The sequence below is a fragment of the Euphorbia lathyris genome, chromosome 1, assembly GCF_963576675.1.
Source record: "Euphorbia lathyris chromosome 1, ddEupLath1.1, whole genome shotgun sequence".
In the NCBI taxonomy this organism is placed as follows: domain Eukaryota; kingdom Viridiplantae; phylum Streptophyta; class Magnoliopsida; order Malpighiales; family Euphorbiaceae; genus Euphorbia; species Euphorbia lathyris.
Window position 1 is genome coordinate 72337308 of NC_088910.1, and position 13153 is coordinate 72350460.

General features: G+C 33.7%; 1 protein-coding gene across 2 annotated transcripts; it reads right to left on the reverse strand.

The window, feature by feature from the left end:
* Positions 1-4145: 4145 nt before the first annotated feature.
* Positions 4146-10076, reverse strand: LOC136201849 (uncharacterized). Of its 2 annotated transcripts, XM_065992268.1 has the most exons (6): positions 9887-10076; positions 9260-9652; positions 7974-8010; positions 6637-6873; positions 5981-6028; positions 4146-4810 (listed from the first exon to the last, which is right to left on the reverse strand). In XM_065992268.1, the coding sequence occupies exons 2-6, from the start codon at positions 9562-9564 to the stop codon at positions 4406-4408; spliced, it is 1032 nt and encodes a 343-aa protein (XP_065848340.1). In that variant the 5' UTR covers positions 9565-9652; positions 9887-10076; the 3' UTR covers positions 4146-4405. The 2 variants fall into 2 exon arrangements, with proteins under 2 accessions (XP_065848340.1, XP_065848339.1); XM_065992267.1 differs by having other exon boundaries at positions 9260-10076.
* Positions 10077-13153: the final 3077 nt, after the last annotated feature.

The following is a 13153-nucleotide window of genomic DNA, read 5'->3' on the forward strand; positions in this document are numbered from 1 at the left end:
AATTGCAAAAACATCTTTTACAACTTTGGATAAAGCAGGATATTGCATAGCATTAACCTTCCACCACAATAGAAGATCAAACTCAATTACATATTTTTCAGGTGCCTCATTGACATATCTTTCCCATTCTCCCTCAATTGACATATCTTTATCAATATTCAAAAAATAATCATCAATCTCATCATCAATGTCATCATCTGCTTCATCCAAACTAGAAGAATATGCTCCAAGATGGAGGTGGCGGCGTGCGAGGTGGAGGTGGCGGCGTGCGAGGTGGTAGCGGCGATGGAGGTGGTAGCGGCGTGCGATGTGCGAGGTGGTAGCAGCGGCGTGCGAGGTGGTAGTGGCGATGGAGTGCAGTGGAGGAGATAAAACCCTAAAAAAAATCGAAGCAGAGAGAATGGATAAAAGAAGCACGAGATTCTATTTTATAAAATGTTAAAAAATTTTAATATTTAAAACTTCTAATATTTGTTATTTAATTAAATGGTTAACAGGAAGTAGAATTGGTTCAGATGGTTAGTTAGGTGTTTGATACTCCATGTTTACATTTTAGGTAAATATTTTTTATTTTATTTTATAAACGGGAATTAATCGGGATAATTTTTATGACTATATAATAATGTTATACCTTATTAATAAATTATAAATTTATATGATTGTAATTAGTTTACCAAACCTTATAAAATATATAACTATATATTATATAATATTTCTCTTTATATAAAGTTAATGTATGAAATATAAATTTATTATTGCTAAACTTTCGGTTATTTCAGTTCGGTCCAATCCAATCCAATCCAATCCGGTTATCGGTCCGGTCCTGGATAAATTTCGGTCCAGTTCGGTCTAGTTCTTTGACGAAAAGTCAACGGTCCAATCCAGTTCGGTTCTCCAAAAAAAGTCAACGGTCCGGTCCAATTCTGGAGTTTTTTCCTCGGATATTCGGTCCGGTCCAGTATCTCCAGGATCCGTGCCCAGCCCTAGAGGCCATATTGAGTCCTTGTGCCATGCTCTCAGGGATTGCTCTAATAGCAAAGAGGTTTGGAGGAAAATTGTCCCACACAATATTTTCTCCTCCTTCATGGCCCATTCTGTGGATGACTGGTTCTCTGATGGTGTTAGTGGTAAGCTTCTGTCGTTCATGGAGCATGGTGACATTTTCTTTGCCATTATCTGTCACCAAGTTTGGAAGTGGAGAAATGAGGAGATCTTTGGTAATAAAGTTGTGTTTATGCCAAACTTAGTTGAGTTCTTCTCAAATAAACTCACCTCTATTATTGATAGTTTCAAGGGAGAGTCCCTTGCCAGATCCTCCCAGATTAATAATGTCCACCTTGTGAGTTGGAGTAGGCCGAGAGAGGGGGTTGTGAAGCTAAACACTGATGGCTCTTGTCTCAGTAATGGTAAGATTGCCGCCGGAGGAGTTCTTAGAGATGCTGGGGGAGCCTGGCTTTCTGGTTTTTCCCAGAATTTGGGGTTGGGTTCTTCCTTCTCAGCTGAGCTCTAGGGCATCCTCACTGGTATCAAGCTTGCTTTAAGGCTGGGTGTGAAGAGACTTTCTGTTGAGTCTGATAACCTAGAGGCCATCAATATGATTACTGATTATCATGCTTTGGGTCTGAAGAGCCGCAACCTTATCAAAGCAATTAAAAGGCTTTGCTCCTCCTTTGAGAGTTTTGAGTTCTGTCACATATTCAGGGAGCAGAACCGTGTCGCGGATCGCTTGGCGGCGGCTGGCCATGAGGGGATGCTAGGTGTTTCTACCCTTTTCTGAGCCCCCTGTTTTTCTCTCTCCTCTTCTTTTAGAAGATAGGATTGGGGTTAGCTTCCCCAGGCTAATCCCTAGGTAGTTGTTTTTGTTTGTTTTTCCTTTCCTTTTTCTACCAAAAAAAAACAAAAGAAAATTACATTAAAGACAAAGGATAACCCCTAACCCACCCCACCCCGATGTGATTCGAGCTCATGATCTCAACGATCATAGGTAAGCTCTAAACCAACAGGCTAAGAGCTTCACCACTATTTTGTGCAATTCAATTAAGTTAAGTTCAGGGCCGTCTCTAGCATTTTGGAGGCCCTAGGCGTATTGTGCATTTTTTTCATATCTAAATCTAATACTATTTTAGAAATAATAAATATTAAATAGTAAAGCTGAGAAATTATTATTCTTCTTGCTTTTGTACATGTAAAATTGAGTTTTCTTTTTTATATATTTAAAATCAAGTTTCTTCTCACCAGTAATGCGAGAAGCAAGCAGATGACAGAGTATTAATTTCTGGAAATTAATCTTGGACGGCTGAACTCGAACCTAATCGCAAGGTACTATGATAAGAAAGAGAAGAATTTATCTTTGAGATTAAAAATTGGTTAAGTCGTGTATTTATTATGAATTACAGGCTTAAATCACTATTTGGACATCGATTGATCCAAGGAATCTTGTCATTTGACGCTTGATCTATCCAAAATTTTATCATTTGGCCACTGAACTATCCCAATTGGTGAAATTTCAATCCAATTTGGATGGAAACTTAATAGAATTATTGACATATGATGATATTTTGATAACTAGACTTGATAAATTTTAGTTTAGAGATTTGTTTTCTTGTTTTAATCTCATTAATTATTTGGGTAAATCAAGTTTAAAACGTACGACATGTCAAGCCCATATGTCAAAATATCACCACATATCATAAGGAAACAATTTTAACAAAACTTCATCAAAATTAAGTAGAATTTCATCAATTTGAATAGTTTATGGTCCGAATATGACCAAATAATAAATTAGTGGCCAAATATTAAAATTTTAAATAAATCAGAGTCTAAATAACATTTTATACCAAATTACAAATTGTAATTTATAAGTGTATTTCGTCTTGTAATTAAAAAAATAAAAAATTTAAAAATCACTATAATAACAAAATAATAGTTTATACATTGTTTCCAAATATGAAAAAAAGTTCAGAAAAAATCAGTACTGGTGATGTCAAGAAAAAAAAATAAGAGAAAAAATGAACCAATAAATGTTGATCCAAGGAATCATCAAAATGGAGTAAAATTTCATTAATTTAAATAGTTTATGGTCTAAATGTGATCAAATAATAAATTAGTGACCAAATATTAAAATTTTAAATAAATCAGAGTCTAAATAACACTTTACACAAAATTATAAATTGTAATTCATAAGTGAATTTCATTTTGTAATTTATAAAAAAATAAAATATTTAAAAATAACTACAATAACAAAGTAATAATTTATACATTCGTGTTGTCAAAGAAAGAAAGAGAAAATAAAAGAAAATGTGAACCAAAAAAAATGTTAATTCAGAAAATCGAACTCTCACCCTTATAAACACTTCTATTATGTTTTATCATTCAGCCTAGCAGTATCTTTTGTTATATATTTAAAGCTATATACCTTTTAACCATAATTTTTTTAATAATTATCAAATTTTAAAAAAAATCCGATCGGAGGCCCCGTAAGTCGGAGGCCCTAGGCGGCCGCCTAAGCGGCCTCCTCCTAGAGCCGGCCCTGGTTAAGTTCATTAGCATTCATTTCAGTTAATTTAATTTAATTTCAGTCAAAAAGAATAAGACCTAACTGTTGCGTTGACTGAATATTTATGAGACGGAAAAGATTATATGGTTAGGTTTATATAGACAGTGATTAGTTACTTATTTGGAGTTTGTGCCTCTTGGAATATATATTAGATCTCAGAAAGGATGATGTAAACAAAAATAGTTTCTGTTATTATTGTAACTGTGACACGTTCATACCTAAATTTATGTTCCTCATTTTGGGCGGCACAGAAGCAATAAAAACATAAGGAAAGAGAAGAAGCAAGAATATAATATTCCACAAAAAATGTGACACATTCCATGCATCCGTGTTCTTTTTTTTTTTACATTCTCTGAAATATACTTTTTCGTTTTAATAAACCAGCACTTGCATTTTCTACAAGCAAAGAAATAATGTGTACAGTATTCTTAATCAGACTACTAACCCCCTCCCACAGTCAAAACTGTTATTGTCTTTAAGAGAAGATATTCACACAATCCTCACCTATATCCCAACATATATTTTTTTTAAATCAAAACTGTTATTGTAATAAACTGTGTTCTCTCAAGTACGCACAAAAATCTCAACATCAGACACAATGCCATAATGGTAAAATTACAACTCTTTTACCTTCAAACGGCCGCTGTTCTTACAGGAGTTGTAATGCAAGATTGAGCTTTAAGTTGACTAGTGTTTTAAGGATACATACCGATGACATTTATACGGGGGGAAAAAAAATTACACTCAAATCTAATCATGTTTTTGAAACTTGTTGAAAGAGAAAATAAATTACCTTATGGAGTGGAATAATGCACATATTTTTATTGAAGAAGCTTGTTATATAAGCAATCACCAGACCAAGCCTTTCCTTCTCCTAAATCTATCAACACGGTCTGTGCTCATCCGAGATTTTTCGGGTTTATTAGGCTTCTTAGACTTCTCCAGTCTGCTATCTAAACTATTTCTAGAGATTTCTGGAAGGTCAGCACCCAGTTCAAAAGTATCTGAAGATCCACCACCCTCTGATGGTTTGTTCTGATTTTCTGACTCTATTGTTGTTTTCTTAGAACCATTACTGGCTGATTTTGTTTTGCCTAAGGACAAGACAAACTTCTTTAGATGTCTAATGAATTCTGGATAAAGCTCAAGATTGCAATGCCCCCCACCACTTATCCATAATGGCTCATACTTCTTCTTGCAGATCTCCCAAAGCTGTTTCCCATGGGAGCAATCCACGACTTCATCTGCAGTTCCCTGAAGATGGTAGGAAAGAACAATAAATAAAAATCGAATCTCTAGCATCAGTCGAAAATGTTATTTCAGTTATATTTCACTAATATCCATCACAATATTCACGAAACATTCAACTTATCTTTCTGATTCAAACCATTATGAAAGGAAATGTGCAAACATCAGATACTATTTGAAGAAGAAAAGATTTCCATCATAAACTAAGTACATAAAAGAATCCTAAAATTGCCATAAAAATGACAAAGCATCTATCATGACCTCACTTCCGCTACCAGTCGAGTTCCCATATGGCATATACTAATAAAACATATGCAAAAAGGTACAACAAAGACAAAAGCTAAACAAAATCAGACCGGCATTGAATGGAACATACTTTCAACTTCCATGAATAAGAAACCATCATATGTAACCAAGTTCTAAGACCCAAATGACAACTTGATTTCAATGAGTTTGTACACTTACCTACAATCTAAATTAAACAGAAGATATGATGACAAGTACAATGAAAAGCACACCAAATATGAATTCCAGGTTAGATTACCATTATTTTCTATGTATCATTATTTACAATTTTATTGCACCAAGCTTAACTAATACATATCTAGTTGCTTGTAGACGCAGGTCTGCAGTAGCTCACAGTATATTAAAATTACAGCACACATCAAGGTTCAGCTCTAATGAAAGATTTATTCACTTCTGTCATACAATACATCCAAATTTTCCTGAAAGCTATACAAGTTTAAAGTTATGCGTACTATGATTTATAACAAGATCCCATACAACAATGCCATTGCCATTCAAGTTGCCACTCCTATAGAAATGTGGAAGGTCTCAAGTGGAGTCAGTTATAGAATGGTCGGATTATGGATACTATACTATAGATAAGTTGCAATTAGTTATATTTTCTTTGTAACAGTCAGACACCAAAATAATGTGTACATAGAACTAAATAAACTTATGATTGATGAACATCAAAAATCTTGGATGGCATGTTCTACTAACAATTCTAGTTCAACTGCTTTCCTTCATCTTAATTCCCTCTCACTTTTTCTCCTGGCGTCACTTTCCTACCTCTGAGTTGTATCAACCACTTTGTGGGTAAAAATTAGGTTCAAAGGGCGAAGAAATAAACAGCAGAAAGGAGACTATATACACATACGAGAGAGGACTTACATGAATTACCAGTACAGGACAGTTCACCATTCCTATTTTGTCAATATTCTGAAAACAGAAAACATAAGTCTCAATCTCCTAGGAGTTAAACAGGAATATATACTAGAAATGTTGGGGTCATATGCAATGACAGTTACTCAAATTTGTTTACTGTTTCACTATGGTCACTAAACTTCAATTTGCGTCATAAAATTAATTGAAATATGATCTTTGTGCCACTAAGTCACTATTGTGAATTCCCAGCCAAATCTATGCCGGAAAACTAACTTGGCATTATTTTGACCATGGATCAAACCACGTTGGATTCCAAGTCATGCCATATCAGCTTCATTAATTTCAGGCAGTAACAAAAATACTCCAATAGCGGTCTATAAACAACAACAAAATGAAGTTTGGGCTGTTTTTGTTCCTGACTTGGAATAAGTAGAGCTAATATGGCATCTTTAAGACTTTGATGTGGCTTGAGTCCATGAATAAATTATGCCACATCAGTTTTCTGGCACAGGCACGGTGTACAAATTTATAATGGTATCCACTAAATTAAAATTCATTTATTTTTATGACGCAATTGAAGTTTATTAACTGTAGTGAAACAAGAGACAAAAAGTTGAGTGACCGGCATTGCATTTAACCCGAAATGTTGCCAAAATTATTACCTTGTAAATGTCAAACCAGTATGTTCTCTTGACTGGATATAAAACCCTCATTCCGGACAAAATTGGGCTATGCAAAACCACACCTCTCAAGTATGGCAACCGTGAAGCAAGATCAATTGTGGGTCCACTACCAACAGACTGACCATAAAGTATTAATTGTTCATCCTCAACCCCATACTGTTCCCTGAGGCAATTATATACTGCATCTACATCCGCAAAAGTATTGCACTCAGTTGGCTGTTTCAGACAAGAAACAAATGTTATGTTAAGAACATTGGACAATGTGGTAGTCAAATAAAGTTTCCTCTCAAGTATGACAACCATGAACACTCATACTCAACTTTTGTTCATTAAGCAAAACTGAAAAATGCATAGCAGCTCCTAAAAATGCTGAAATTTTTCATGCAACCTCTCTTCTTATAGTCCAAAGTCAAAATTATTCCAGACATTGAATAGACAACTCGAACTTTTTTTTTTTTTAAAGTTGTGCGCAATGCACTTACATTAAACAAAGGAAAATTACATCAAAGATGAAGAAAAACCCTTAACCCACCCCACCCGAATGTGATTCGAACCCATGACCTCTAGAGTCATAGGTAAGCTCTCAACCAACAGGCTAAGAGCTTCACCACGAATAGACAACTCGAACTTAGTCAATAGGGCCAAGTCTACAAATGTCAAGCAGTACATGCATTTAAGCCAAACGTGCAAAACAATTTGACTTGAGAAGTTGGCATGAATTGAACTTTTCTTTCAACATTTATACCCAAAAAAAAATTAAAAAAATTAGAATGAAAGGTTGCAAAAATTAGACCAACCACAACATGGTTTCAAAGTTCCCTTCCCACTCAATGTTGAGTTATCATTAGCATGCTTTATGCATAAATCCAAAATTGGAGAGGAGGTAGACAGACAGATAGAGAGAGAAAAGAAAAGATTAATAACCCCAAACACAGATCAACTGGATTTTATTTAATATATTGTGCCTCTGAAATATTCAATTTGTGGATATCTAATATCATATTCTCTTAGTTTGTGATTTCTACTTCAACTTCAAAAATGTTACGCTCTATGTAAGAGATATTGAATTCAACGCCCCCATAACTTTTTGAGAGCTAAAAGGACACTTGAAACATAAGGACACAATAGAAGAAACTCCAAAATGATATATTTAGCCTTAATGGGGAATAAAATAGTAACAGAACAAACAGAATCATAAAACAACTAAAAGAAAACATTGAACTATATGTCACATGAATTTTTTAGAAGCTACTATAGAATGCATAAAATTTGGTGCTCCTATATAGAATAAAGAACTGGAAAACAAGCCATCCTACCTTTCCACTTGATTGTCCATAGCCAGAATAATCATACCTGGATAAGTCAGTGTACATAAGAGAACAAATTAGTTCCATAACCAACCAAATATAATAAAGATATTATACAGGTAAGGAAGAAATCACCAACCATATGGATACTGGTTTACCATTTTCAGTTCCATGAGAACTTATATGCATTTCATGTCGTTAAATATTATATGTGATCAAATGATAAAACTAAATAGCCCGGTCTGTGTTTCCAATGTTTAAACTTCAAAACAGATTCAGTTAGAGATGGAATGACAGTAAAGGAGGGAACATAAATTGTGCTTCAGGCATGGATGTCAGACATAATGTGGAAGTTTAGAGCCATTCCCATGGACAGTAAAATAAACTAAGCTTGTGCTTGTAAGTTTAAATGGAAAGCATCGCACAGCTGTATTATATGCAGCAGTCTCTGAAAAAGTCTAAACATTACTGTTAAAGAACTGTCAGCACTAATACTAGCTCAGTGTTCCATCATGAAATCCTAAAAGTCGCTGCTGCAACTAAAATTTATGCAAAACTAATCTTTAATTCCTTCCATAATACTGGGGAAAAAAAATCAGTTGGCAGCCAAAAAAAATCCAACAAGAATATTAAAATGTTATTAAATCTTTCCATTCTGACAAGACTATATGATTTACATGTACAATTATCCTGACATGACGTAGAATATATAGACAAGATTGACAATTATGACACCATAATCTCAAGGGAAGAGAGGAATGCAAGGGATTGAAGTACCCAGGAATTAGCATCACAGCTCAGACATCCTCCCACTACACTCTTGCCAATTACATATTTAAAGTTGCAAACCGGTGTATCTGTTCATAAACTTCTTAGATTATTCGTAGCTCTACCAATAAGGCTGAGAAGACTAGAAGGAATTTTGAACTTCTCCAACAATGCTGTTTGTCCAGAATTCACTTTCAAACACTATTAGCAGACTTGAAAACATATTATATTCGAACAAGCAAAGAATTAGCAAAAACTTGATCAATTCCTTGTTTCAAAAAGAAAAATAAAATCTTATGTTAAAACAAAAAAAAAATAAAGGTCTTAAAACACTTTCTACATTGCCACAGAGAGAGACTCCCAACAACATAACAAATTATTCCAAAAGGATCAGAATCACGAAATAAGACACCAATGAAGCGAATCTAATATACAGAATCAAGCAACACCTCTAAAAGCAATTACCTTTAAACCAACTCTAGACAATCTATTAAGCATAAAAAAAAAAAAAAAAAAGAATTGAATACCCCATGAGGTTAATGCGAAGGCGTTTACTCAATTCCACGAATAACTCAAACATCTGCCCCAAATCAGCTGCATTTCCATGGGAATACAGTAAAGTAGCTGATGCTCTTGGATGCTTAATATAAACCGCCACGATTTCGTTTCCCCGACGAGTCCGGAGCTTCAGAACATCCACGTTATCGGTCCTGGGGACCTCCGGAATGGAAAGTCGGCCGGGACTAGACTCGTCGGCTACAACAGTGTACGAGGGAGGATTTGGCGGGAAGAAAGCAAACTTCGCGGCTATTGAAGAGGTGACTCCGCCCATCTTGTAATCATCAGAAGCTGCGGATTCATAAATTACTACTCCCCTCACTTCCTCCTCCAAAACTGTAGATCTTTGACAAATATAGAAACTGGAGAGAAAAGAAAAAAACGATGAGCAAAGAGAAGTAGTGCCACTGGTGTTATTGGCGGTGGAGCAGTGGTACTGATTAGAGAGAGAATGTATGAGCAAACATAAAAAAGGAAGAAGAAAAAGAGAGACGGATGGTGAGAGAAGATAAAGCCTAGAGAGAAAAATATTAAGAAAACAAAAGGCGAAGAAGTATAAAGAGATTGACGATAATCGGAGGCGCGTAAAAATTTACAAGGCGGCGCGTGGGAGGTGAGTTGACGACCATGTCAAAGCTGGTCTACGGACGCCATGTTTTTGAACGTTTGATAGGTTTCAATTGTAGTTTTTCTCTTTCATCAGAAAGAGAGAGTGAGTGGAGATTGTCGCCTGAGAGCGACTTTAGAGAGATTAGTTTGTCCAGCAAAACGACGCCATAGTTTGCCGTTGTAAGAGTATAGAATGAAAGATACACTCCTGATTCAAGAGCTTTAGTACAAGTTGGTGCCTGTTTGTGGAGTATGGGACCCACTCCACTGTGTTACTGTCTTGATGTGGGGTCTACCTACAACTATTACTGACGTGTCTCCTTTCTTCCTTCGCCTTGGTGGTCCTGTCATCTAATGCGATGGCGGATTACGTGTACTCCCCGATGCAGACATGATATTCACCTAAATATTGTAGGTTAAATGCATAAATCATATCATAATTTAACATTAAAAAAAAAAAAAGTACAACAATATTTTGAAGTTCATTCCGTTAGTAAACACGTAAATTGACTAACAGTATTAAAATCAAAGGAAAAAAAGTTAATTTGATCTTTATATTTATTTATTTTATAAATTAATCTCATTATTATCTAATTATCATAAACAAACCCCAAAATTAAAAATAAAAATCAAATATACATTCTTCCGATTTCTTATTTTTCTTCTTCTTTCTCTCTCCTCTTTCTCTAAAAATACAAAATCAATGAAAAACAAATTATTATAAAATCTTTATCAAAAGAGAGCAGGCAGTAAGAAGAAGAAAAAGAAGTAAAGAAAGCGAGAGAAGAAAAGGGGATATCAAAAGCCTTACAAAAGAAACAATATCGAAATACTTCTACATGTCAATAACACAGGCAGCAAGTGAACTCAATGTGGGTTTAACCTTGTTGAAGAAAAGATGCGGAGAGTTAGGCAGCAAGAGATGGCCGCACCGAAAGCTGAAGAGCCTTGACACTCTAATTAAAAATCTCCAGGTTTAGTCTAGGGCTGTTCAAACTTGGGTTGAGTGGGTTATAATTGGATTTTTATTTCACCCATATAATGAAACTATTTCATGGATTGGATGGATTATAGTGGGTTATGTGGGTTGGAATAAATTTTTTTAGATGGGTTGAGTGGGTTGGGTTATATGGATTTGATGGTAAAATTTGTTTTCTTTACTATTTTTTTTCTATTTTTTTATTTCAAATTCTATAGGTTAAATTCTAAAAAAGTTAAATTGATATTATGTGGTTTAAAATATATTTTTGTTCTTTTTACTTTTATCGAACCACAAATCTCAAATAATAAATAATAATAATAATAATAATAATAATAAAATATAAGGGTAAAGGATTAAATTTGACTCCAACGTTTACATAAAAGTGTAGATTCGATTCTAATATATGGAATAATACATGTTTATCTCTAACTATTATCAATTTTATTCTTACATTACTGAAAATTTGAACATCCTGGTTTGATTGTTATTTAAATGTTACATCGAACCTTCTAAACTTTAATTATGTCTATGATATATAGTGCGTTATAAACATAACTACAAAAAACTTGTTAAAATTTTAATAACTAAGTTTGTTACATATAACCAAATTAAAGTTGACATGAGCGGTTAAAGATCTCTTTTTTTTTTTATATAGAGATCTCAAGTAGAGAAGAAACACATAACAAAAAGTTAATAATTGGAAGTAATAAAATATATAGTTTTTAGTTGCAACGTAATAGAAAGAGTCTCCTAGTTTTTTTTTTTTTTTTTTGCAAAACTCTTTTTAATTAAACCAACGTTGCCTTTTTTATCCATTTAAATTCTAAACACATTTTTTTAATGGAGTACATGAATCGGCAGAATCGGTGGACTCGCTGGATTCACCACCAATTCAGATGTCATGTCCGATTCAGGTATGATTTTTTTTCCGTTTTAGATTTATTATTATTATTATTGTTTTCTCAATTCTCCGGTTTTACAGTTTTCATTTTTTCAGTTTAAAAAATATCAAATTATAATAACCACATTTTTTAAAAATTTTAAATGAGATAAATAAAAATAAAGTGAGAATATAGAAAATTAAACGGGTTGAGTGGGTTAGACGGGTTATTAAGATGGGTTATGATAAACCATCAAATATAAGATTTATGACCCATCTAACCCATTGTAACCAACTTAACAACACCTTCCATTGGTTGGATGGGTTGAAATTTGGTGGGTTATAATAACCCAACCAATTTTGAACACCCCTAGTTTAGTCTACAACTTCTTTCTACCTCTGTTATTATGTTGAATGTGTGTATAAATTATAAATTGAAATTATGCAAGAGATGAAGAAGGTGGGGGAGGAAGAAAATAATGTAAAAGTGAAGAAAGTAATAGAATTATTGGAGATGGTAAAGAGACAGTTAGAAGAAGTGCTTGATATGAAGGTGGAGCATAAAACGAAGAGGGTGAGACAAGCATGTTTCAAGGCTAGTTACAAGAAAAGAAAGTGCATGGGGATGAGGATGGTTGTTCATACTTGTTCTTCTTTTCTTACTCTTCACAGAGAAGTTGAAGAAGACGATGATGAAGAGATCAAATCTTTGTTAAGTGATACTAGTTCTTATGAGAACACTTTGTTATTTTAGATTTTCTTTTTCCCTATCTTTGTATCCCTTTTTTATTTTTGTTGGATACAGTGTATATGCTTTAGTTTCCTAATTTTATGTTGTTGTAATCAGAAACTACAATCTTGTGTAATTAATTTTTCATTGAATTATCAGTTTATTATCCTTTTGTTTTTCATATATTTAGAATTTTGGATTCGTAATATTTGTTAAATTAAATGTGAATTATAATTTTATATTTTTAAAGAGAGAGAAATTAACAAAGAGGAGAGAGAGAAAAGAGAAAGAAGAAGAAAAATAAGAAATTAGACAGAGATGGAGAAGAATGTGTATTTGATTTTTATTTTTAATTTTGGGGTTTGTTTGTGATAATTAGATAATAAGAGGGGGTTAATTTATAAAATAAATAAATATAAGGACCAAATTAACTCTTTTTCTTTTAACTTTTAACACCGTTAGTCAATTTGGTATGTGTTTGCTAACGGAATGAACCTCAAGGTACCATTTTGTAAAATTTTAAGCTACAAGGCTGCAATCCAAAATAGGTGTAACCATAAAGTTTATTTTTGTACTTTTCCAAAAATTTAAACCATGTCTCTCACGACTTATAATGGAATGTCTCGTAATAATGAAATGCTTATTGTAATGGAAGCTGGGGA

Excerpts from the sequence above, each read along its gene's own strand:
- LOC136201849 (XM_065992268.1), bottom strand. The coding sequence starts at position 9,564 with ATGGGCGGAGTCACCTCTTCAATAGCCGCGAAGTTTGCTTTCTTCCCG. Across the intron at positions 8,011-9,259 it reads CTTCGCATTAACCTCATGGG|GTATGATTATTCTGGCTATG; the intron begins GTATTCAATTCT and ends TGACTTATCCAG. Across the intron at positions 4,811-5,980 it reads GTCCTGTACTGGTAATTCAT|GGAACTGCAGATGAAGTCGT; the intron begins GTAAGTCCTCTC and ends TACCATCTTCAG.